Source organism: Grampus griseus, assembly GCF_964374135.1.
Source record: "Grampus griseus genome assembly, chromosome: 19".
NCBI lineage: Eukaryota > Metazoa > Chordata > Mammalia > Artiodactyla > Delphinidae > Grampus > Grampus griseus.
In genome coordinates, this window is record NC_139013.1 from 2616189 (window position 1) to 2638847 (window position 22659).

Sequence of the window (22659 nt, forward strand, 5' to 3'; positions counted from 1 at the left end):
GACCCTTCCTTGATCCCTTCAACCAAACCCAGCCTCCCCAGCATCCACACCTACACGTTCCCGTCCGGGGGCTTCTAGCCCCAACACCCTCCCCTTTGCCCCTGGAGCTCAGAGGGGTTTGGGGAGCCAGGCTCACCCACGGACCGTAACGCACGCGCTCGCGCATGCGCACTGCGAGCTCAGGCTGCACTTCCCAGAAGCCTCCGGGACGTGGCGCCGTTCAGGACGGCCACTCCCGGATCGTGAGGTTGAGGGATCCAGGCCCGCGCTGGCTCCGATCTGTCCGGCCCGGACACGAATGGACCCAGGAGAGGAGCGAAGGGATGTTGCTCCAGACCAGGGGTGGGATATCGCTTGCGCCTTCTCTGAACGAACAGCCCCAGAGTCCTTTGCGCGGCGCCTTTCCAGGCCCCAGACTACATCTCCCAGGAGCCCCTGCGACTCGTTTCCGCTTCGTGTAGTGACGCGGCTGCGCGTCGGCCGGGCGGGGACGCGAGCGACCTCCTGTGGCGGTGCGTGAGGTGACCGCGAGTCTGTGAGAGAAGACGGGAGGTGTGAGCCCGCCCCTGAGGTCTGGGCTTGCGGGTCCCGGGTGGTCATTGTGCATTTATGTGTGTGAGGCCCAGGTTGTGTTATTGTGTGTATGTGTGAGGATGAACCTTTGTGAACGCGTGTGACAGGATTTTTGTGGTTGTGTGCCCTTGTGTTTTGCGTGTGTGAGAAACCTAGTTTTTGTGGTTGTGTACGTGTGTGTGTAAATTCACTTTGAATGTGTGTGCTCATGCACCTCGATGTGTCATGTATGGCTGTTTTTGCGCAATGCAGAGCTGAGCAGTTGCCACAGAAATTGGCCCACAAAGCTTAAAATACCGACTCTGTAGATCCCATTTTTTGTGGTTGTGTAGTTGTCTGTGGACCCGCAGATAGTGAATGTGTGTAGAAGCTACCATTTCTGGAAGTGTGCGTTTGTACAAGTATGCGTGTGGCCCACTTTTTGTGGTTGTGTATGAGCGTATGGGAAACCAGTGTGTGTGTGTGTGTGTGTGTGTGTGTAGTGATCCAGCTTTGCGTTTTTAGAGGTGTGTGTGTATGTATAATTCTGATTTCAATTCCGGTGTGTGGATTTTTTTCCCCCCACCATCAAGCAATTTTCTGAAAGCAGCTGGGAGTCCTAACAATTCAACTCAACTCTGACACTGTCTAGCTGGTGATAGAGGCAGATTCCCATAGGTTAATTAAAGGCTGGGTCCCCAAGATGCCCCCACCCCCCACAGGTGCCAGTCACAAGTCCAGGTATCGAGTGCTCTGACTGACCCTCTATAGATCGGAGGTTCCAATGACTGCCCCCCGCCTCCTTGGGTTTGATTAGTTTGCTAGAGCAACTCACAGAACTCAGAGAAATGTTCACTTACTTTACTTACTAGATCACCCACCAATTTTTATAAAAGGATATAACTCGGGAGTGGAAAGATGGAAGAGATACATAGGGCAAGATATGTGTGGGAAGGGGCACGGAGCTTCCATGCTTACCGCTCTTCCAGTGTGTCCACGTGTTCCACCAACCCGGAAGCTCTCTGAACTGCGTCCTTTTGAGTTTTTGTGGAGGCTTCATTACTTAGGCATGATTGCTTAAATCATTGGCCGTTAGTGATTGAACTCAGTCTCTAGGCCCTCTTTCCTTCCTGGAGGTCTAGGGGTGGAACTGAACGTTCTAACTGCTGAGTAATTGGGTTGGTTCCCGTGGCAACCAACCCCCTACTAGTCATTCATTAACATAACAAAAGACACCTTGTTCTGGCTCCTCACAAAGGAAATTCCAAGAGTTTGGGGAGCTCTGTGCCAGGAACTGGTGATGAACGTATTTCTTATTATAAATCAGAATATCAGGGTATGTGCAGAGGGAACCCAGGGCTTGTGGTTGTGTGTATGACCCTGTGAGTGTGTGAGTTTCTGGGAGTAGGTATCAAGAATGAATGTGTGAAGAACTAGTTTTGGTTTCCCAATTCTGTGACTAGGTAGTGATAATCAAAATAGCAGCTAACTGTACTATTATTAGGACTTTTACTATTTCTACCACCACCACTACTACTAGCAGTTAGCACTTAACTGATTGCTGTCCCTGGTCAAAAGTATATTGTCAACTGAAAAAACCTAAAATTGAGAATTATGGTTTATTTGGCAGACTCATATGGCAAGCAGCATTTTTCATTCACAATGGCATATTGATTATTTTGAAGGCAAGTTACATAAGAAAGAGCTGGTGAAAGAGGGATGCTTTGACCCACCTCTGTTTCCCTGAAAGCAGGAAATCTCCTGTGTGAAAGGCGCTTTTCCTGTACCAGAAGGTCACGAGACATCCTTATCACCAGAGATGGCATTTAGGGCCAAGAGACCTGTATAAGCAAACCTTACTACTTCTTTAATTTACCAGCTAAACCTAATTCTGTTTAGATTCTTCACTAACTGAGCACCCAAAACCTAAAATTCTTTGTCCTGTCATTTCCTCACAAATTTATTGTTTCTTTGTCTAAAAAGTATAAAAGCTGCCTGCTTTGGCCACTTCTTAAGTCTCATTTCTTTGAATTAAAGTTAGTTTCTTTTTCTCCTGTTACTCTGTCTTGAGTCAATTGTATTATTAGTCCAGCCACAAGAACTCAAGAGGGGGAGGGGAGAAATTTCCCTCCCCTCCCCCCAACAGTCTCCAGAGTCATGGAGGTCACAGTCAAATAAATGACCCTTACAGTAAACAAGCAAATAGAAATAGAGTACAACATTCATAAAATATAATACACTGTGATATAGGAATATTCTGATCATTCATCCATTACATCACAAAAGGTGGGTTGAGAGAGTTTCGTGCAATTTAGATAATGTGTTTTGTATCACATGATTTAAACTATAAGAAGAGTACAGATTCACATTTATATCTCTAGGGATATTCAAAGTTAGAACCTTCCTTTGGAGCTCCTGAAATTTTGCATCACAGGACTGTGGAGCAGTTGATTGGGAAAGACATGCCCTACATAGATGTCATGATTAGAGGAGTCCCCATTGGGTTTCAAATGTAAACACCAAACCCATATTTCCTCTGAATTGTAAGCGATGATTTGTAACTGAGCTGCTTTTCACGTGGGCAACTCAACGTTGGGCACTTTACACTAGGGGGCAACAGAGATTTATTACTTAGCTAAGGAAGACAAAGTGTTCTCTGGAGCAACACCAAGGAAATTATCTAATATACAAACATGCCACTTTGAACAATGTTTTCTGATATGCTCACTTTGAATCAAGTTTTAATCTGTCCCACAAACAGAGTACAACCAGAGACATGATCCAAACTGAGCTTCCATTATTAGCTCACCTTGGCCTTGGAACTGAAGAATGACTTGGGAAAGAGTTGAATGGGGAGGGAAGGTTTAGAAACATTGTTATTTCTCATTCTTTACTTGTCCTTGCCTAGATTTATTTCCTGTCTATGGTGATTTATCCCAGTTGATGATAGATTGTTCCCTTCTTGCTGACGTAAATCCAAACTTTTCATTTTAAAAAATCTGCTGTTTTCCTAACATGCTTTTGAGATGCAATTGTTTCTATATTGTTCACCTATGGTTGTTAACAGATCATTTTTGTACTAATTTTAAATGTCAAAACTAATCTGTTTTTTCAAGTTAAACTTTATAATTGTGGACCTTAAAGTTGAATAGAAATTTAATCTTCAATAAACAAAATTGTAAAGGAAAAATAATCTGTTTTCCTGATTCCGTTTTGTTGCCTATCTCTGTTCTCCTGTAACTCACAGAGCTTCTTTAAGACGATGACTTTGAATTCTCCAGCAGGCTGTTGGTAGATCTCCATTTCTCTGGGATCGGTCACTAGGGCTTATTTCCTTCATTCGATGATGTCCTGTTTCCCTGATTCCTCGTGATCTTTGTAGCGTTGTGTTTATGTCTGCACTTTGGGAAGAAGTCACCTCTTCCAGTCTTTATGGACTGGCTTCAGGAGGGAAGGACCTCCAGCAGACAGCCCGGCTGGAGATTCTGGGGGTCCCTCCTGGAGGGGATGTTTAGGATTGTGTGTCTTCCCTCTATGCCACAGTGATCTCGGGTGGCCTCAGCCTGCAGCAGCTTCAAGCAGGATTTCAGATCCTGGCCACAGGCTGAAGTCAGGCCATGGCAGAGAGAGCACTGAATCCTAGTCACTAGACCAGTGGCCAGTGACGAGGCCCTGGCCCATATGGCTTTGGAGAAAATGAATTTCCACAAAGAAACGGAAAGTAGTGAAACAAGTAAAGTGTTTATTAGGAGGAAAAAGAGTACATATGAATAGGCACACACGGGTGGACTCCCAGAGAGAGTCGCGCCCTTGTGGTAGTTTGAATCACTTATATGGGGCATTTCTTCCGGGTTTCCTCTGGCCAGTCATCTTGCTTTGCCTGGTTCTGAGTCCATACTTGGTTTATCTCAGGGTCCTCCCCTGCATGCGCGTGCATCTCTCAGCCGAGGTGGGTTCTTGCGAAGAGGCCTATGGGTAGGCTGACATCACCCGCTTTTTGACCTCCAAGGAGCCTTTCTGCGCATGTGTAGTCGGGAAGGTCTCCTTGACCTCGAGAATGAGAAATATGTGGTGTCTTACCTGGCCAGGGCTCAGCTCCTTCTCTTCATCTTGGACTATCTGTCCACAGGAGACAGAGTCCAGCTGCTCAGCCTGGGGCCCGTCTATCTCCTGCCTCAACAGGGCTGTGTCAGGTGTGTAGCACTACCAGCCTTTCCCCAGGGCACTGCCCCAAAGTGCTGGGGCGATGGGTACCAGCTTCACCCCTTTCCCTTCTCCTGACGGACCAGCCTCAGGACCGGGTGTCTCCCTCGGTTCTGCAGGGTCAAGCCAGTCCGTGAGGTCTGTGCCATCCGTGGGGGTGCCCAGGTGGTCCTTGAGGCCCTCGAGCGGGTTGCTGCCATCCTTACCCCATTTCTTTGATCTTAGCTCTCCCCAGGCCACAGCCACGTGGGTTTCCTCACATTCCGTGTTTGAGGAGACAGAAGCAGGTCTGTCGGGCAGCGGGTCTCAAAGGCTGGAGAAGCCAGCCCCTCACTTTGCTTACTCTTTCCCCACTGGGTGAGAAGGGCTGGGGGTAGGCGGCTCAGCACTGAGCTGTGGCAGCTTTGGAAGGGGTGATGCGGGCAGGGTGAGGCTGTTCTCATCCTGTCCAACGTGGCTGAACTTGGATTCCGTGGTCCATGGGGGGACTGGAACTGCCTTCCTGGCTTCCAGAGCCCTCACATTATTATCATCCGGGGACAGGGCCTCCTATTTCACCATCCTGCTGACATTACTCCCACACTGCCTTTATGCTGTAGCAGAAGCTAGTTGAGGCATCCCCATTATGTCAGCCCTTATTCAGCCCTTATTCTTGCCACCCATCCAACTGGTCTCCTGTAGACTTTTTTTTTTTTTAAATAAATTTATTTATTTATTTCAGGCTGTGTTGGGTCTTTGTTGCTACGCGCGGGCTTTCTCTAGTTGCGGCGAGTAGGAACGGGGTGGGGGGGCTGCTCTTCGTTGTGGTGTGCGGGCTTCTCATTGCGGTGGCTCCTCATTGTAGAGCATGGGCTCTAGGGGTGCAGGTTTCAGTAGTTGTGGCACGCGGGCTCAGTAGTTGTGGCTCGTGGGCTCTAGAGTGCAGGCTCAGTGGTTGTGGCGCTCGGGCTTCTCACTGCGGTGGCTTATCTTGCTGCGGAGCACAGGCTCTAGGCACGCAGGATTCAGTAGTTGTGGCACACGGGCTTAGTTGCTCCACGGTGTGTGGGATCTTCCCGGACCAGGGCTCGATGTCCAGCCAGGGAAGCCCCTGTAGACGTTTTTTATTTTTCCCTTCTCTTTCTTGCTTAGCTGCACTCTGATAGTGACTGCCCTCTAGCTAAAGTTGTACTGTGCACCTGATGTTTACTCCTCCAAGACAACACTCCCTAGCACTCCTTTCCTTTGTGGGCATTCTTCATTCCAGAAAGAACGTCATGGAACGATAACCTTGAGGACCACCAGAACCCGTTCCGGAACCACCTGACGCCAGCCCTAATAATCCCAATGTCTCCAGAAGAAAGAAGAATGAAGACTACATCAGCCCCGATCCTTATCTACAGCCCTGTTTTCCACCCTGAAATTATAAGACCCCTTCCTATTGCCCAGGAATCAAGGCACAGTTTTGAGGGCCTTAGCCTGCTGTGGCCCCCTTTGCCTGGCAAAGTAATAAAGCTACTCTTTTCTACTCCTCCAGGTTCTGTCTCTGTGTTTCTATTCGGCAGCAGTGAACAGAGGCCGGGTTTTTGGTGACATTTACAACCCTGATGAATCCATCTGAGGTCACTGTCTCCACTGCTTTTTGCGTTAGTGGCGCTTTTCAAAAGGCACCTAATTCCACAGTCCTAAGAGTTACGGTTCCCCCTGTAACAATCACATTCCAGAGATTCTGCACATGACAGATCAGCCCTTTCCACCTGTATCCCAACACAGTAGTGAAAACCTTAGCAGGGGACTTCCCTGGCGGTCCAGTGGTTAGGACTCCGCGCTTCCACTGCAGGGGGCACGTGTTCGATCCCTGGTCAGGGAAGTAAGATCCTGCATGCCGCGTGGTGCGCCTAAAAACACAAACAAACAAAAAGCCCTTAGGATTTGCCCTGGGATAATATGCCAGGGTCTGTCTGTATGTTCCCCACTGCTAGTATTGGGGTCCTCATTGGTGTCTGGCTGGTAAGTGATCAATTCCAGAATCCCATCTTCACAGTTTTATTCCTAGGATGGCTTCTGGGGTTAAGTTTCTTGAGTTGGGTTTCTTAGAAACAGCTTGAAATGGGTGCTTTTGTATAAATGATTCAATGAATGAGTGTGCTCTGAAAAGGAGTGAGGCCAGCACAACCCGGCAGGGGTGAGTGGTGGGTCTTGGGGAAGAAGCCAAACACAGATGTGGTTTGTTCTCGTCCCCCAGAGAGCTTGACAACAAAGCACACCACGAATCTGCTCCTTTCCTAGCACAAGGTGTTAGTCTTTAATATTTATCTCTGCAAGTCATTTGCTGGGTGCCGTTTGTTTTTCGGAAAGCCTAATCTTCCAGGAAAGATGTCTCTCGTTTTGCTCAAAGCAATGTTGCAGATAAGAGGGCACCTGCAAGCCCTCAGCAGGCTCCCTCACAGCGGCTGGAGCATAAGTGCGTCGGTGTGGTGATCTGAACAAGGTATCCCCTACAGAAACGTACACGCTAAACTCTGAGTAATTACTAATTATGAGATGCCAAAGATACAGAGGGAAGATATGATTGGGGAATGGCTACAGAAGAAGAGGTTAGTATATTAATATATGTAATGTTCTGTGGTGGACTTTCATATACTCACCAATATGGGAAAGTATTCACTTCTATTTTTTAACAGGTTAGAATTCATATGAGGTTTAAAATATTGTTTTCTTTCTTATTCTGTGTGTTTGAAATATTATATAACTTTTTGCAGCTGGCATGGCTTACAGTTAATAAGGAACATGATTCTTTTGTGTGTGTGTGTGCATGTATGTGTGTTCCATTAAAACTTCATTTATGGCACTGAAATTTAAATTTTATATGACTTCCCCCTATTATGAAATAGTATTCTTAGAACATGGTTATTTTCAATGAACCACATATTGAATTGTAGGATTAAAATTTGCTTCCTATGAGCGTGCTCGAACACAAGAACATCAGGAAATTCAGCATTTATATCTGATCCAGGAATATAAGGCCATTATTCCCATGGGAATAGGTCTTGAGCGAGCCCAGCCATCTTCTCCTGGTATATTTTATCAAAGGCTTCACTCTGGGCCACTGTAAAGTGACTTTTCCAGTCCCCAATGATTCCTGTCAAATATACAAAAAAAAAAGTCCAGATCAGGTTTATAAATAAGGTCTCAAGACTTCACTTGAGCGTCTTCTGTGTCTGTCACCACTGCCAATCTGTCACGAACACTGAACTGGAAATTGCAAGGCAATATAACCGAGTGGTTAAAAGTTTCTTGTCCAGAGTCCGACGGCCACTGGTTTTTGGTAGTATATTTGAGTCTCCAGTTTGCAATCTGTTTATATTGTGAGGTTTGAATAATCACAAAAGGCAACCACAACAGTAATAACACCTAACCTACATGAAGTAATTTCTCATATGCCAGGCATTGTGTTAGGATATTACATGTATACCTCATTTAACCAGCCACACATTTCTTTAGGACAGTGGAGGTTCTTTTCTCCTATGCTGCTCTTACCCTGGGTCGTGTAGGTAGATATGGTGTACTTGTGATTGATTGCTACCCCCAAATCATGCCTTCTCTTTCCTTTCTTTTTATTTTATTTTTTAAAAGTCTTTATTGAATTTGTTACAGTATTACTTCTGTTTTACGTTTTGTTTTTTTGGCCACGAGGCATGTGGGATCTTAGATCCCCAGCCAGGGATCGAACCTGCACCCCCTGCATTGGAAGGCAAAGTCTTACCCACTGGACCACCAGGGAAGTCCCTTTCCTTTTATTTTTAACTCTCCACCCTTGAGTATCACCGCAAACAGCACTACCCAGTGTTCTGTACCTTGCAGTTTTTTCTACCTCGAATGCTCTTCCCTTGGGTAACCGAGCAAACAGGCACGTGTCATCTTTTCCTTGAGGTCTCCCCAGCCCCACTCTTGTACACTGCAGGTTGAAAACGGAAACTACCCACTACATGCCGTCAACACCCTCATTCCTTCTGTGTAGTGAACATCTTTGGTCTTTAGTAATAGGGTCTCAACAGAAGGCTTGGCCTGGAGCTAAGTCACACGTCTTTCCCCTCATTTTTCTTTCCCCAGGGTTTCCATTTGCCAGCTCCTTTTGGTGGAATAGATATTCCCATTGTCAATACTTGTAAAGGGAGGGTCACTCCATGGGGCGAGGGACCACACCAGTGTTGTGAGCGGGAGCTCTAACGAGAAAATGTGAGGGTGCGCTACACAACAACCAACACCTAGGACACGAGTGGGGACAGGGAAATACATTATTCATAGGCAGTGCTTCATCTTCACAAGTTTTCTTTAGGACCTTGTAAGTATCCCAAATCATTCCTTAAACTCTCCAAGTCAGGTGCCACTTTTGTGATTTTTACAGACTCAAATATTTTCCTCGTCCCATATCTTAGTTTATCCACAGAAGCAGAGGAATTCTCTGTCCATTTCTTCCAGGTCCTAAAATTAGAAATGCTCAGGCATAAAAAAAGAATGAAATTCTGCCACTTGCAACAACATGGATGGACTTGGAGGTATTATGCTCAGTGAAATAAGTCAGACAGAGAAAGACAAACACTATATTTTATCACTTATGTGTGGAATCTAAAAAATAATACAGATGAATGGATATAACAAAACAGAAACAGACTCACAGATATAGAGGACAAACTAGTGGCTACCAGTGGAGAGAGGAAAGGGGGGAGGGGCAAGATAAGAGTAGGGGATTAAGAGGTACAAACTACTATGTATAAAATAAATAAGCAACAAGGATATATTGTACAGAACAGGGAATGTAGCCATTGTTTTGTAATAATGTTAAATGCAGTATAATCTATAAAAATACTGAATCACTATGCTGCACCTGCAACTAATATAATATTGTAAATCAAATATACTTCAGTTTTAAAAAATGCTCTCTTACCTTTTCTCATGAAACCTTTGCTTTGATCCATAAAGATATCAGGTGATCGGGAATAATTGCTATTGTATTATCTCTCATGGTCTTGAAGGATGCATTCTTGAGGATTGCATTCAGTTCTTCTGGGCTTAGCTTCTTGCCCAAGAAGTGGCTGAGCGTCTCTACACTAGCTTGTATGTCCTAGGATGAGAACCACAGAGAGTGGAAAGAAAATGACAATCGGGAAAAAGAGAGCAAACAGAGACAGCAGAGAGTGATGACCAGGAGGAGACAGAAAATAAGCGAAAGCAGGAAGAGGATGAGCTCGTCATGCTCGTCTGGAAATGTGCAGTCCAAGTGTGGGACAGAGGAGTGTTTATAAGAGACAGTCTTTATTTTTTACTTTACTTTTATTTATTTATTTACTTACTTATTTATTTTTGGCTGCGTTGGGTCTTCGTTGCTGCGCGCAGGCTTCTCATTGCAGTAGCCTCTCTTTGTTGCGGAGAACGGGCTCTAGGCTCATGGGCTTCAGTAGTTGTGGCTCAGGGAAGTTCTGAGACAGTCTATTTAAAGTTACGTTGGCCACGGCTTCCCTGGTGGTGCAGTGGTTAAGAATCCGCCTGCCAATGCAGGGGACACAGGTTCAAGCCCTGGTCCGGGAAGATCCCACATGCCGCGGAGCAACTAAGCCTGTGAGCCACAGCTACTGAGCCTGCGCTCTAGAGCCCACGAGCCACGACTACTGCGCCCATGTGCCACAGCTACCGAAGCCTGCGTGCCTAGAGCCCATGCTCTACAACAGGAGAAGCCACTGCAACGAGACGCACATGCACCACAATGCAGAGTTAGCCCCCGCTCACCGCAACTAGAGAAAGCCCACACGCAGCAACGAAGAGCCAATGCAGCCAAAATGAAATTAATTAAAAAAAAATTTACGTCGGCCACTTTCTCTGGAGGTCAGCCAATGCTTCCTATGAATACTGACATATTCAATTCCTATCAGTCGGTCTGGGAATATGTAAATACTTTTGCCTCTATCCTGACCCTGCCAAGCCCCATCTGCCTTCCATACCCACCGGACACCGCCCCTGGGTTCCCAGATTGCTTCAGATTTTTGCCATGAAATCGTTGATAGCCCTCAGTACGTTACTAAACTCTTTGTCAGTGCCTGCATTAAATGTTGTAAAAAGAAATAAATGAGAAAATTGAAGAAAGAATGTGTACAACCTAAGGAGGTCAAAGAAGAAATGACCCCTCTTGATTTCCTCCCAGGGATAAGATCCGATTGAAAGGGTAGAATAGAAATATTAAAGAATGGATGAGAGAGTGGCATGGACTTATATACACTACCAAATGTAAAATAGCTAGCTAGTGGGAAGCAGCCGCATAGCACAGGGAGATCAGCTCGGTGCTTTGTGTCCACCTAGAGGGGTGGAATAGGGAGGGTGGGAGGGAGACGCAAGAGGGAGGAGATATGGGGATATATGTATATGAATAGCTGATTCACTTTGTTATACAGCAGAAACTAACACACTATTGTAAAGCAATTATACTCCAATAAAGATGTTAAAAAAATTAATTAATTAAATTAAATTGAAAGAATGGATGGAAGATAGACAGCCATGAGATGGAGCTAGAGAAAATGGTTACCTGTTGCAGCTCCTCATACGATATCACCAGGAAATTCTCTTTTCCTTTCATCTGCAGCCAGTTGTGGACATGGTCAAACCACGATCCATACAGCACTGCAAGAGAAGCGGAGAGAGAAGTACCTGGTTCACTCTCGTGGACCCCACCGCCCCGGGAATGCTGCCCGCTTGATGCACACCCTATGTGTCTGATGAGCAAGTGAGCAAAGCGGGAGGAATCCTTGTCCTTTCCTCTTCGTTGACGTGAGAAATAGAATTTCTGCCTTTACTGCCTGGATGGCCACCAGGTGGTGCCATATACAATGCAGTATTTAAGATGGGCATCTAGGGCTTCCCTGATGGCTCAGTGGTTGAGAATCCACCTGCCAATGCGGGAAACACGGGTTCGTGTCCCGGTCCAGGAAGATCCCACATGCCGCGGAGCGGCTGGGCCCGTGAGCCATGGCCGTTGAGCCTATGCGTCCAGAGCCTGTGCTTAAGATGGGCATCTATTTAAAATGGGTAACCAACAAGGACCCAGTATAGCACAGAGAACGCTGCTCAAAATTATGCAACAACCTAAATGGAAAAAGAATTTGAAAAAGAATAGATACATGTGTATGTATAACTGAATCACTTTCCTGTACACCTGAAACTATCACAACATTGTTAATCAACTGTACTCCAACATAAAATAAAAAGTTAAAAAAAATAATGTGTCACATCTACCTGTGATGAGATTTTTGAACTGTAAAGAGAATTCAGTTAGCAAATGAAAGAGCTAATTTTAAACTCCTTCTAATTTGGAGTCCATGTCTTTGTTCTTTCTGCTATGAATACAGTTTCTTTCCCCTATACCAGAAACACATGTCTTTTGTATGTCCTTCACTCATCCCAAACCTTTGGAACAGCACATAGTGTGGAAAAATTTTTTTTTTTTTCCTTTCACAATGTGCATTTGAGGAGTCGTAGGTCAAATGATCCTGTCACTTAGACATTGTTGAATAAGGCATTAGACACATGCAAACCTGTGTCTCTTCCCCTGAGATTTTTGGTCTTCATATCAAGAGTAAACTTTCCAGAGGAAAAAAAAAAGAGCAAACTTTCTGTCTCTCCTTGTATAACTGCACAATACTATATAAGTTCCCCAGTTCAGGAATGGTCAGCTCTCTTTCATGTCATGCGAACCAAACTAGCAGAAACCTATGTTGAGACCAAAAAAAAAGAAAAAAAAATTTTCATATTCTTTTCCATTGTGGTTTTTTACAAAATATTAAACATAATTCCCTGTGCTATACAGTAGGACCTTGTTGTTTATTTATTTTATACATAGTAGTTGTATCTGCTAATCCCAAACTCCTAATTTATCCCCCCAACTTTCCCCTTTGGTAACCATAAGTTTGCTTTCTATGTCTGTGAGCCTATTTTTGTTTTGTAAATAAGTTCATTTGTATCATATTTTAGATTCTACATATAAGTGATATCATATGGTATTTGTCTTTCTCTGTCTGGCTTACTTCACTTAGTATGATCATCTCTAGGTCCACCCATGTTGCTGCAAATGGCATTATTTCATTCTTTTTTATGGCTGAGTAGTATTTCATCGTGTGTGTGTGTGTGTGTGTGTGTGTGTGTGTGTGTGTGTATCACATTTTTTTTGTTCAGAAGATGAAAATTTCAAGGAGAAAGGTGCAGAGATATAAGATCTTCTGTTTAATCCCATGGTTCCAGCTATTCCTACAGGAATATAGCTCGTTGAATTCTTATGTTGGATTCAGTGAGACGTGCTTGAATTATTTATCCTGTTTAATTATAATTGCTTGGACTTCCCTGGTGGTCCAGTGGCTAAGACTCCATGCTCCCAATGGAGGGGACCTGGGTTCCATCCCCGGTCAGGGAGCTAGATCCCACATGCCGCAACTAAGATTTCCAATGCCGCAAATAAAAAGAACCCGCATGCCACAACTAAGACCCGGCGCAGCCAAATAAATAAATAAATAAATATTTAATTATAATTGCTTGATCTGTTTTTTATGTTTAAGGTTGTTTGCAACTAAGGGTTTGGTATAATTAAATAGGAGAGATAGTTGTGTTTGACATAATTAGATGATAAACTCCAAGAAGTTAAAAAAACAAAAGGCAAGATTTTTCTCTACCTTGCAATAAAGACACCTAATTTTTTCTTACAAGTGTGGAGCAGGTTTCAGCACAGTCTCAATTATTATACTCCCAAATCCAATAGGGAAATTGAAGCTCCTAGAAGTTAGGTCCTCCTTCTGCTGAAAAAACAGCTAGTAAAATGTTGAACATTCACTGTCTGCACACGGACACTGGGAACTGTTTTTTTGTTTGTTTGTTTTTTGTTTTTTTTTTGGCCGTGCAGCTTGTGGAATCTTAGTCCCCCGACCAAGGATCGAACCCATACCCACTGCAGTGGAAGCACAGAGTCCTAACCACCGGACCACCAGGGAAGTCCCCACTGGGACCTCTTAAAGGAGGGCATTTCATCCAGGAACGTCCAAGATTATGGCCAGGAGGAGCATGTTTGTGATAGGAAAAATTGTAGTAGTTAAAAATATGTTTCCTCTGTGGCTCTACAAGGGAATCAAATAGGATTCCAGAGCATTGGACAAGCTGACACAACCGAAACAGGTGTTTAAATTTTTTTGGCATTAAAGCCCTTTAAAAATATCTTTGATGGAAATCCAGATCCAAAATTTTAGAGTTTTCTTCAGAAATAATGTTTTTTTAATCAAAATATTGCATAAGTTAAATTCCAAGCTCTTGGGAATTCCCTGGCGGTCCAGTGGTTAGGTCTCCACACTTTCACTGCTGTGAGCGCAGGGTCGATCCCTGGTCGGGGAACTAAGATCCCACAAGCTATGTAGAGCAGCCAAAAAAAAAAAAAAACCAAGCTCTTTAATACAATATTTAAGGTTGTCTCTGATGGTGACCAGGCAGATATTAGTTGCTTCTTTTATATATATCTTTATTGGAGTATAATTGCTTTACAATGTTGCATTAGTTTCTGATGTACAACAAATTGAATCAGCTATATGTATACATACATCTCCATAACCCTTCCGTCTTGAGCCTCCCTCCCACCCTCCCTATCCCACCCCTCTAGGTGGTCACAAAGCATCGAGCTGATTTCCCTGTGCTATGTGGCTGCTTCCCACTAGCTATCTGTTTTACATTTGGTAGTGTATATATGTCCATGCCACTCTCTCACTTCGTGCCAGCTTACCCTTCCCTCTCCCTGTGTCCTCAAGTCCATTCTCTATGTCTGAGTCTTTATTCCTGTCCTGCCCCTAGGTTCTTCAGAACCTTTTTTTTTTTTTTAGTTTCCATATATATGTGTTAGCATACAGTATTTGTTTTTCTCTTTCTGACTTACTTCACTCTGTATGACAGACTCTAGGTCCATCCACCTCATTTAGTTGCTTCTTTCTTATCGCACACAACTCTCCAAATTTTACCAAACTCTTCTCTCCTCATGCCCTTTCCTGTACTTGTCCTCCGTCGTTGTTCATTGGTAGCCTACGCTACAAACTTTTCTCCACATCTCAATTTTTAAAATAGTTAGCAGTGGATTCTAGAGGTCACTCTGTAATAGAATGGCAACATTCCATTTTTTTTAAGTTGAGTAGCATTTCATTATATATTTGGTGGCAACTTTATTTTTTGCTATTACAAATAAGGATAATTTGAATAGTCTAGTAAATCCATCTTCTGCTTCTCCCCACCGCAATTTTTTTTTTTTGTATTTTTGCTAGTGTATTTTTTTCCACTGGAGAAAGGGGAGTTAAACATGAATGTGTAAATGCTAGAATGTTAGAATTTGCAAGATGACCCTACATGGGTTAGTACTGTTATCCATGCCACCAGCAACATATGAGCATCTCACCGCCACAGCGTGAGTCAAATGTTTTGAATGCTAGCTGGGCTAGAGCAGAATGATAGCCACACAAAAGTGTCCACAGCCTGATCCCCAAGTCTCTGAATACGTTACTTTTCATGACAAAATGGACTTTGAAGATGCAATTAAATTCAGAATCTTCAAAGGGAGAGATTATCTTGGATTATCCAGGTAGAAACAACGTAATCACAGGTCCTTATATGAGAGCGGAAAGAGTGTCAGAATCAGAGAAGGAGATGTGATGACAGCAGAGTGTGGAAGGATGTGGTCCACGTGCCAAGAAATGTAGGCAGCCTCTAAAAGCTGGAAAAGGCAAGAAGTGAATTCTCTCCTTGAGCCTCAAGAACAGAATGTAACCCCACCTGCACATTAATTTTAGCCCATATGGCATATTTTGGATTTCTGACCTCCAGAATGTAAGATGCTTTTTTGTTTTATTTATTTATTTTATTTTAGGCCACGTCAGGTGGCTTGTGGGATCCTAGTTCCCTGACCAGGGATTGAACCCGGGCCCTCAGCAGTGAAAGTCCTAACCACTGGACCACCAGGGAATTCCCAATTTTCTGTTGTTTTAAAGCATTAAATTTGTGGTAATTTGTTACAGCAAGGAGAGGAAAGGCATACACTTTCCACTATGACAGATGAGAAACTGTATATCATTGTAGTTTGAATTCATACTTCTCTTATTTTGAGTGTGGTGAATTATCTTTTTATATGTTTATTATATTTAGAAAAAATTGGGGAGAACACAAAGCCCATTGGCTAAGATTTCTGTTGTTAACAGGAGGGACTACAGATTTAGCGACATCTAGGTTTCGATTACAATGTGGTTGTTTAAATCATGGGACAGTGAGACCTGGGGATGAGACGCAGAAGCTTCCCCATTCCACCTGGAGTCCACATTTTGCGTCAAACTCACCATTTCCTTGAAGGAACCGTTCCGAATATGCTTCAAATGATTCCGGCTCTCTGATAATCTTTACCATTTTCCAGAAATGATAACCGGAAGTAATAACATCTCTGGGACTTCTCATTACATAAATACACTTAAATTTAAAAAAAAGAGAAAATGAGAATAAATGTATCCATTTCCCTTGCTAAACGCTTTTCACAAATGGAGAAAATGCCAACGCCCATTAAAGTGTTTGGCCACAATTTAGTCTTTAATTCATGTATTTAACAAAATATATTTAGAACCCACAATGTGCCAGACATTTAGTTAGATTCTATAGAAGGAGCAGTGTATAATATATGGATTGTTTCTGCCTTTAAGAACCTTATGATACATGGAATGATGGTCTTTAAAGTTTTGAGAGGCAGATGATGTTATTACATTTTGAAGAAGTCTGACTTTTATTGCCCTATTCACTGCTATTCCTGGAATTTCATGTTCCAGGCCTCACTATCTTTTCCTAGGAATTTCTACGATATCAGTATTTCCCAGGTACTAATCAGACAGATGTGAATGGCCAACTGTATATAAGGGTTCGTTTATAATATTCAAAATGATGGCATGAATAAACTCATGCTGCTGTAGATGGTGAAACCTCAAGAGGAAACAAACTTTCAGGGTTCTCAAAACAAACTTTAGAAAAAAAAAGGAACTAGTTTTATGTCAGTAAACCTGGGCTAGGACATGCTGGATCAAGTGTTATATCAGGTCATTTCCAATTCGGATCATTGCTTTACTCCACTGCGGTCATAATCTGAGCTGGGTATCACTTATATGTGGAATCTAAAATATGACACAATTGACACAAATGTTTAAAATCAAATGTCAAATATAAAATATGACACAAACACACAAATGTTTCTCTTCTATTCTTATTTACAGAACAGAAACAGACTCACAGACATAGAAAACAAACGGTTACCAAAGAGGAAGGCGGGGAGGGATAAATTAGGGGTATGGGATTAGCAAAGACAAACTACTATATATAAAATAGATAAACAACAATAAGCGGATTCTTAATCTACTTATTATATTTCTTAAAATAGATATAATTCATTGAGTATGCATTAGGTTCTGATCTAAGCTAGGCTGTCAGTAAAAAATGTGGTTGCTACGGAAACTAACAAATTTTGTCTGTTATTGGTCTTTTTTCAAATGATCTATACATTCCTTTCGGATGTGGCTTGAGGTCATCTTAATCATCACATTCCTCCCAGCCCTTAGCACAGATGAATAAATCCTGCTGGTTTAAGCACACAAAAATGGAGCTTCAACGACATTGCACTATTTGTTCATAGACAAAATCTGGAGAACTGAGGTTCAAACCAGAATTTTCTGGCGTAAAGTCATAATCATTTTACAGAGTGTGGTCTTGGACTATTTTTTGTTTGTTTGTTTTCCTGTTTCATGTATTCTTTCATTCATTCAATATGTTCTTTCTTTATTATTTTATTTTACTTAGGTATAATTGACATACAACATTATGTTCGTTTCAGGGGTAAAGCATAATGGTTCCAAATGATGACCACAATAAGTCTAGTTATCACCGGTCACCAGACATAGTTACAGAATTATTTTTCTCTGGTGATGAGAATGCTTAAGATTTACTCTTTCAGCAACTTTCCAATATGCAGCGCAGCATTATTAACTATTGTCACCAGCCTGTACATCACATCCCCATAATTTATGTATTTTATAACTAGAAGGTTGTACCTTTTGACCTCCTTTACCCATTTTGCCCACCACCCACCCTCCACCTCTGGCAACTACCAATCTGTTCTCTGTATCTATGAGCTTTTTTTTTTAAATTTTGGATTCCACATATAAATGAGATCAAGTGGTATTTATCTTTCTCTATCTGACTTATTTCATTAAGCATGAATGCCCTCAAGGTCTATCCATGTTGTCACAAATGGCTTGATTTCATTCTTTTTCATGGCTGAGTAATATTCCACTGTGCAGTTGACCCTTGAACAACATAGGGGTTGGGGGTACTACCCCCTACACGGTGGAAAACCCAAGTACTGCTATCTCTGCTTCAAAAGCAAAGGAACTGATACTCACCCAAAGGCAGGAAGTGGAAACAGTTTGGATAGAATCAGGACTCAAACCCTAATTCTTTTGATTCCACATATTGTGCTCTCTAATCGAACAGAAACATTTCCCCACACTTAGTTAATTTAAAAAGCAATAAAATGGGGCTTCCCTGGTAGTGCAGTGGTTGAGAATCTGCCTGTCAATGCAGGGGACACAGGTTCGATCCCTGGTCTGGGAAGATAGCACGTGCCGCGGAGCAACTAAGGCTGTGCACCACAACTACTGAGCCTGCACTCTAGAGCCCACGAGCCACAACTACTGAGCCTGCATGTCACAACTACTGAAGCCCATGCTCCTAGAGCCCATGCTCAGCAACAAGAGAACCCACCACAATGAGAAGCCCGTGTACCGCAATGAAGAGTAGCCTCCGCTTACCGCAACTAGAGAAAGCCTGTGCACAGCAACGAAGACACAATGCAGCCAAAAATAAATAAATAAAATAAATTAATTTATTAAAAAATAAAAAGCAACAAAATGAAAATACAGTACTATATTTATTGAAAAAAATCTTTGTATAAATGAAACTCACAGTTCAAACTCATGTCGTTCAAAGGTCAACTGTGTGTATGTATGTATATATACATTTATATATATATATATCTCACATCTTATTTATCCATTCGTCCATCAGTGGATACTTATGTTGCTTCCACATCTTGGTAATCATAAATAAGGCTGCATTGAACATGGAGGTGCATCTATCTTTTCAAATTAGTGTTTTTGTTTTCTTTAGATAAATACCCAGAAGTGGAATTGCTGGATCTAATGGTAGTTCTATTTTTAATTTTTTGATGAACCTCCATGCTGTTTTCCATACTGGTTGCGTCAATTTACATGCCCACCATCCAATATTTTCTTAAATCTCTATATTGTTTTAAGCATTCTGGTAGGTTGGTGTAAAATGGTAAAAAAAAAAAAAAAAAAGTTACAAAATAAACCTGGTCTTCATAATCATGGTGATCACAGTAAAATAAATATACCTGACAATAAACAAGCAAACAAATAGAAACATGGTACAACATTAATATTATGAAAGACACTGTGATGTTAGAATATTTTGATCATACTTCCACTACCACATCACATACGATTGTTTGAGGGAGTTTCATACATTTTCTCTTCTTCCTTTTATGTATTTATTCATTTTTCGTTGCACAGCAAAGTGATTCATATATATATATATGTATATATATATATATATATATACTTTTTCAGATTCTTTTCCATTATAGGTTATTACAAGATATTGAGTATAGTTCCCTGTGCTATACAGTAGGGCCCTATTGTTTATCTATTTTACATACAGTCGTGTGTATCTGTTAATCCCAAATTCCTATTTCATCCTCCCCTTTCCTCTTTGGTAACCACAGGTTTGTTTTCTATGTCTGAGAGTGTATTTCTGTTTTGTAAATAAGTTCAGTTTCACACAGTTTTGATAATACCTTCGGTGTCACGTTTTAAACTATAATCTAAGATGAGTGAAGATGCATATTTACAGCACAGGGTCACTCAATGTTAGGGTCCTCCTTTAGGGGTCCTGAGATTATGCCTCAGAGGTCTGTGGATCTATTAAGTGGGAAAGACATGCCCTAAATGATTTCACGATTAGAAAGACCCAGTGGGATTTCAAACATGTGTTCCAATCCTACATTTCTTCTGAAATACAGATGCTGATTTACAGTTGAGACACCTCCCATATGGTCATATCAATGTTGGGTACCTAGGGGTTGCAGCCAGGGTTTATTTAATTAAGGACCGAGTATTCTCTGGAGCAGCAGCAGGGAGATTGTCTGGTGTGTGCCACCATAGCTTGGAACAAGTTTTTCTAATATGCTCACTTCACTGAATCACATTTTTTAAAATTTATTTTTTAATTGAAGTATAGTTGATTTACAATGCTGTGTTAGTTTCAAGTGTATAGCAAAGTGATTCAGTTATACATACATGTGTATCTATTTTTTTCAGCTTCTTTTCCCTTATAGGTTATTACAAAATATTGAGTATCGTTCCCTGTGCTATACTTGTTGTTTACTTATTTTATATATAGTAGTGGGTAACTGTTAATCCCAAACTCCTAATTTATCTCCCCCACCCCCACCCCTTTGGTAACCATAAGTTGGTTTTCTATGTCTGTGAGTCTATTTCTGTTTTCTAAGTAAGTTCATTTCATTTGTGTCATTTTTTAAGATTCCACAGATAAGTGATATCATATAATGTCTGTCTTTGTCTGACTTAACTTCACTTAGTATGATCATCTCTAGTTCCATCCATGTTGCTGCAAATGGCATGATTTCATTCTTTTTTTTGGCTGAGTAATAGTCCACTGTATATATGTACAATATCTTTCTTTTTTTTTTTTTTTGCTGTACGCGGGCCTCTCACTGCTGTGGCCTCTCCCGTTGTGGAGCACAGGCTCCAGACGCACAGGCTCAGCGGCTGTGGCTCACGGGCCCAGCCGCTCCGCGGCATGTGGGATCTTCCCGGACCGGGGCACGAACCCGTGTCCCCTGCATCGGCAGGCGGACTCTCAACCACTGCGCCACCAGGGAAGCCCTGTACCACATCTTCTTTATCCATTCACCTGTCGATGGCCCTGAGTCACATTTTAACTCTGTCCCTAAAACACAGGCCTTCAGGATAACCAAAGAGGTGACCCAAACTGACCTTGCCTCATTAACTCACCTTGGCCTTGGAACTGAAGACTGACCTGGGGAACAACTGAATGGGGAGATGGGAGACGTAGAATCATGGGTCTTTCTGATCCTTTATACACTGAAGCCCAGCTTTAGTTTCTAACCACATTGAATGCTCACTGCTGACAACAGATTGGACCCAGGCAGGATCCCCCTTGTTGCAGATCAGGTTGACGATCTCTGTCATCCACAAGGTTCCTGCACAAGGAAAAGGAGAGTGTTACCCACTTCAGCCTGATAATGAACCGCACCACCACATCTTACAGACACTGTGTTATTTCAGCCATGAAGCCCCTGCCCATAACTCCAACGGATGCTTTCATTTCTCACCTTACTCTTTCCCTTTCTTAAAAAAATATTTATTGACATAGCTTATTTAAAATTTTTCATTATTTTGAAAAGGAGTTAACTATAATAAAATTACTACAGCTCAGAAAATAAAGTTTTAATTTTTGTATGCAGAATTTCTCAAAATGTAGAATGCAAAATAGCTTCTATGGGAATAATCTAGGAATCTTATGTATCTATATATCATCTTACTGTTTCCCTTAAATGTATCTCACTGATTCTTCATTCTTTTTTATTTTTGAGCAGAGTTAGCTCTTTATTGTATTCTTGTTTTTATTAACAAAAGACGACAGATTGATCATAAGGGGATCAGTTCCTTTTAGATACGCATTTTTTTTGTTATTTTATTTTGCAAATGGTTTAAATCAGGGCTCAGCAACCTTTTCCTATGTTGGAGTATCGTTGATTTACAATGTTGTGTTAGTTTCAGGTGTACAGCAAAGTGAATCAGTTATACATACACATATATCCACTTTTTTTAGGTTCTTTCCCCATATAGGCCATTAGAGTATTGAGTAGAGTTCCCTGTGCTATACAGTAGGTCCTTATTAGTTATCTATTTTATATATAGTATCGTATGTATGTCAATAGGTAAGCATTTTAAAGCTTCAAGCAGTAGATGTCCAAATTTGGATTAATTGTTAAATTTTTGAGGGAGAAGACAAAGTAAAGGATTACTTTTTATCCATTTGGAGGTATTGGAGTAATTTTTTAAAAAATCAGAAGAATGAAGCAGCATCTAGCAGTTGGGTGGGAAAGAAGGCTGCCAGTTGCTAAGGAGTGTAAGAGAAGACCTCGCCCTCATTTCCCCTTTCCCTGTTCTCACCATACTCTTTTTGGCAACCACTAAGCTCACCAAAAAGAGAAGCTCCCTTTTCACTGCTCTCCAGGCTCCTGGGTGTTGAGGTCACTCATGCTCCAGGCTCACCCTGAAAGTCATGCTTGCTCTTGCCCATATGTCCCACCCCCAACATTATCTGTCTCCTTCCACTTGATAGAATTGTGAGTCTGCATTCTTCAAAGACTCTGCTAATGAGAACCTGCTATATCGCACAGGTAACTCTACTGAGTGGTCTGTGGTGACCTAAATGGGAAGGAAATCCAAAAAAGAGGGGATATATGTATACGCATAGCTGATTGACTTTGCCGTACCGTAGAAACTAACACAACATTGTAAAGCAACTATACTCCAATAAAAATTCATTAAAAAAAAAGAAAGACTCTGTTCCTTGGGCTCCCCTGAGACCATCTCCACATCTTCCCTACTACTCTTTTTTTAAGTTTTTTTTTTTTTTTTTTTTTGCGGTACGCAGGCCTCTCATTGTTGTGGCCTCGCGCAGGCTCAGCGGCCATGGCTCACT

The 22659-nt window shown here is 42.2% G+C and overlaps 1 protein-coding gene across 1 annotated transcript; it reads right to left on the reverse strand.

The window, feature by feature from the left end:
• Positions 1–9688: 9688 nt before the first annotated feature.
• Positions 9689–22254, reverse strand: LOC309836636 (sulfotransferase 2A1-like; the record flags this gene model as incomplete). The annotated part of the gene is given in 6 exon segments (XM_082676743.1): positions 9689–9859; positions 11312–11406; positions 16128–16254; positions 20940–21002; positions 21006–21148; positions 22227–22254. Coding segments are annotated over 6 exon segments (627 nt in total).
• Positions 22255–22659: the final 405 nt, after the last annotated feature.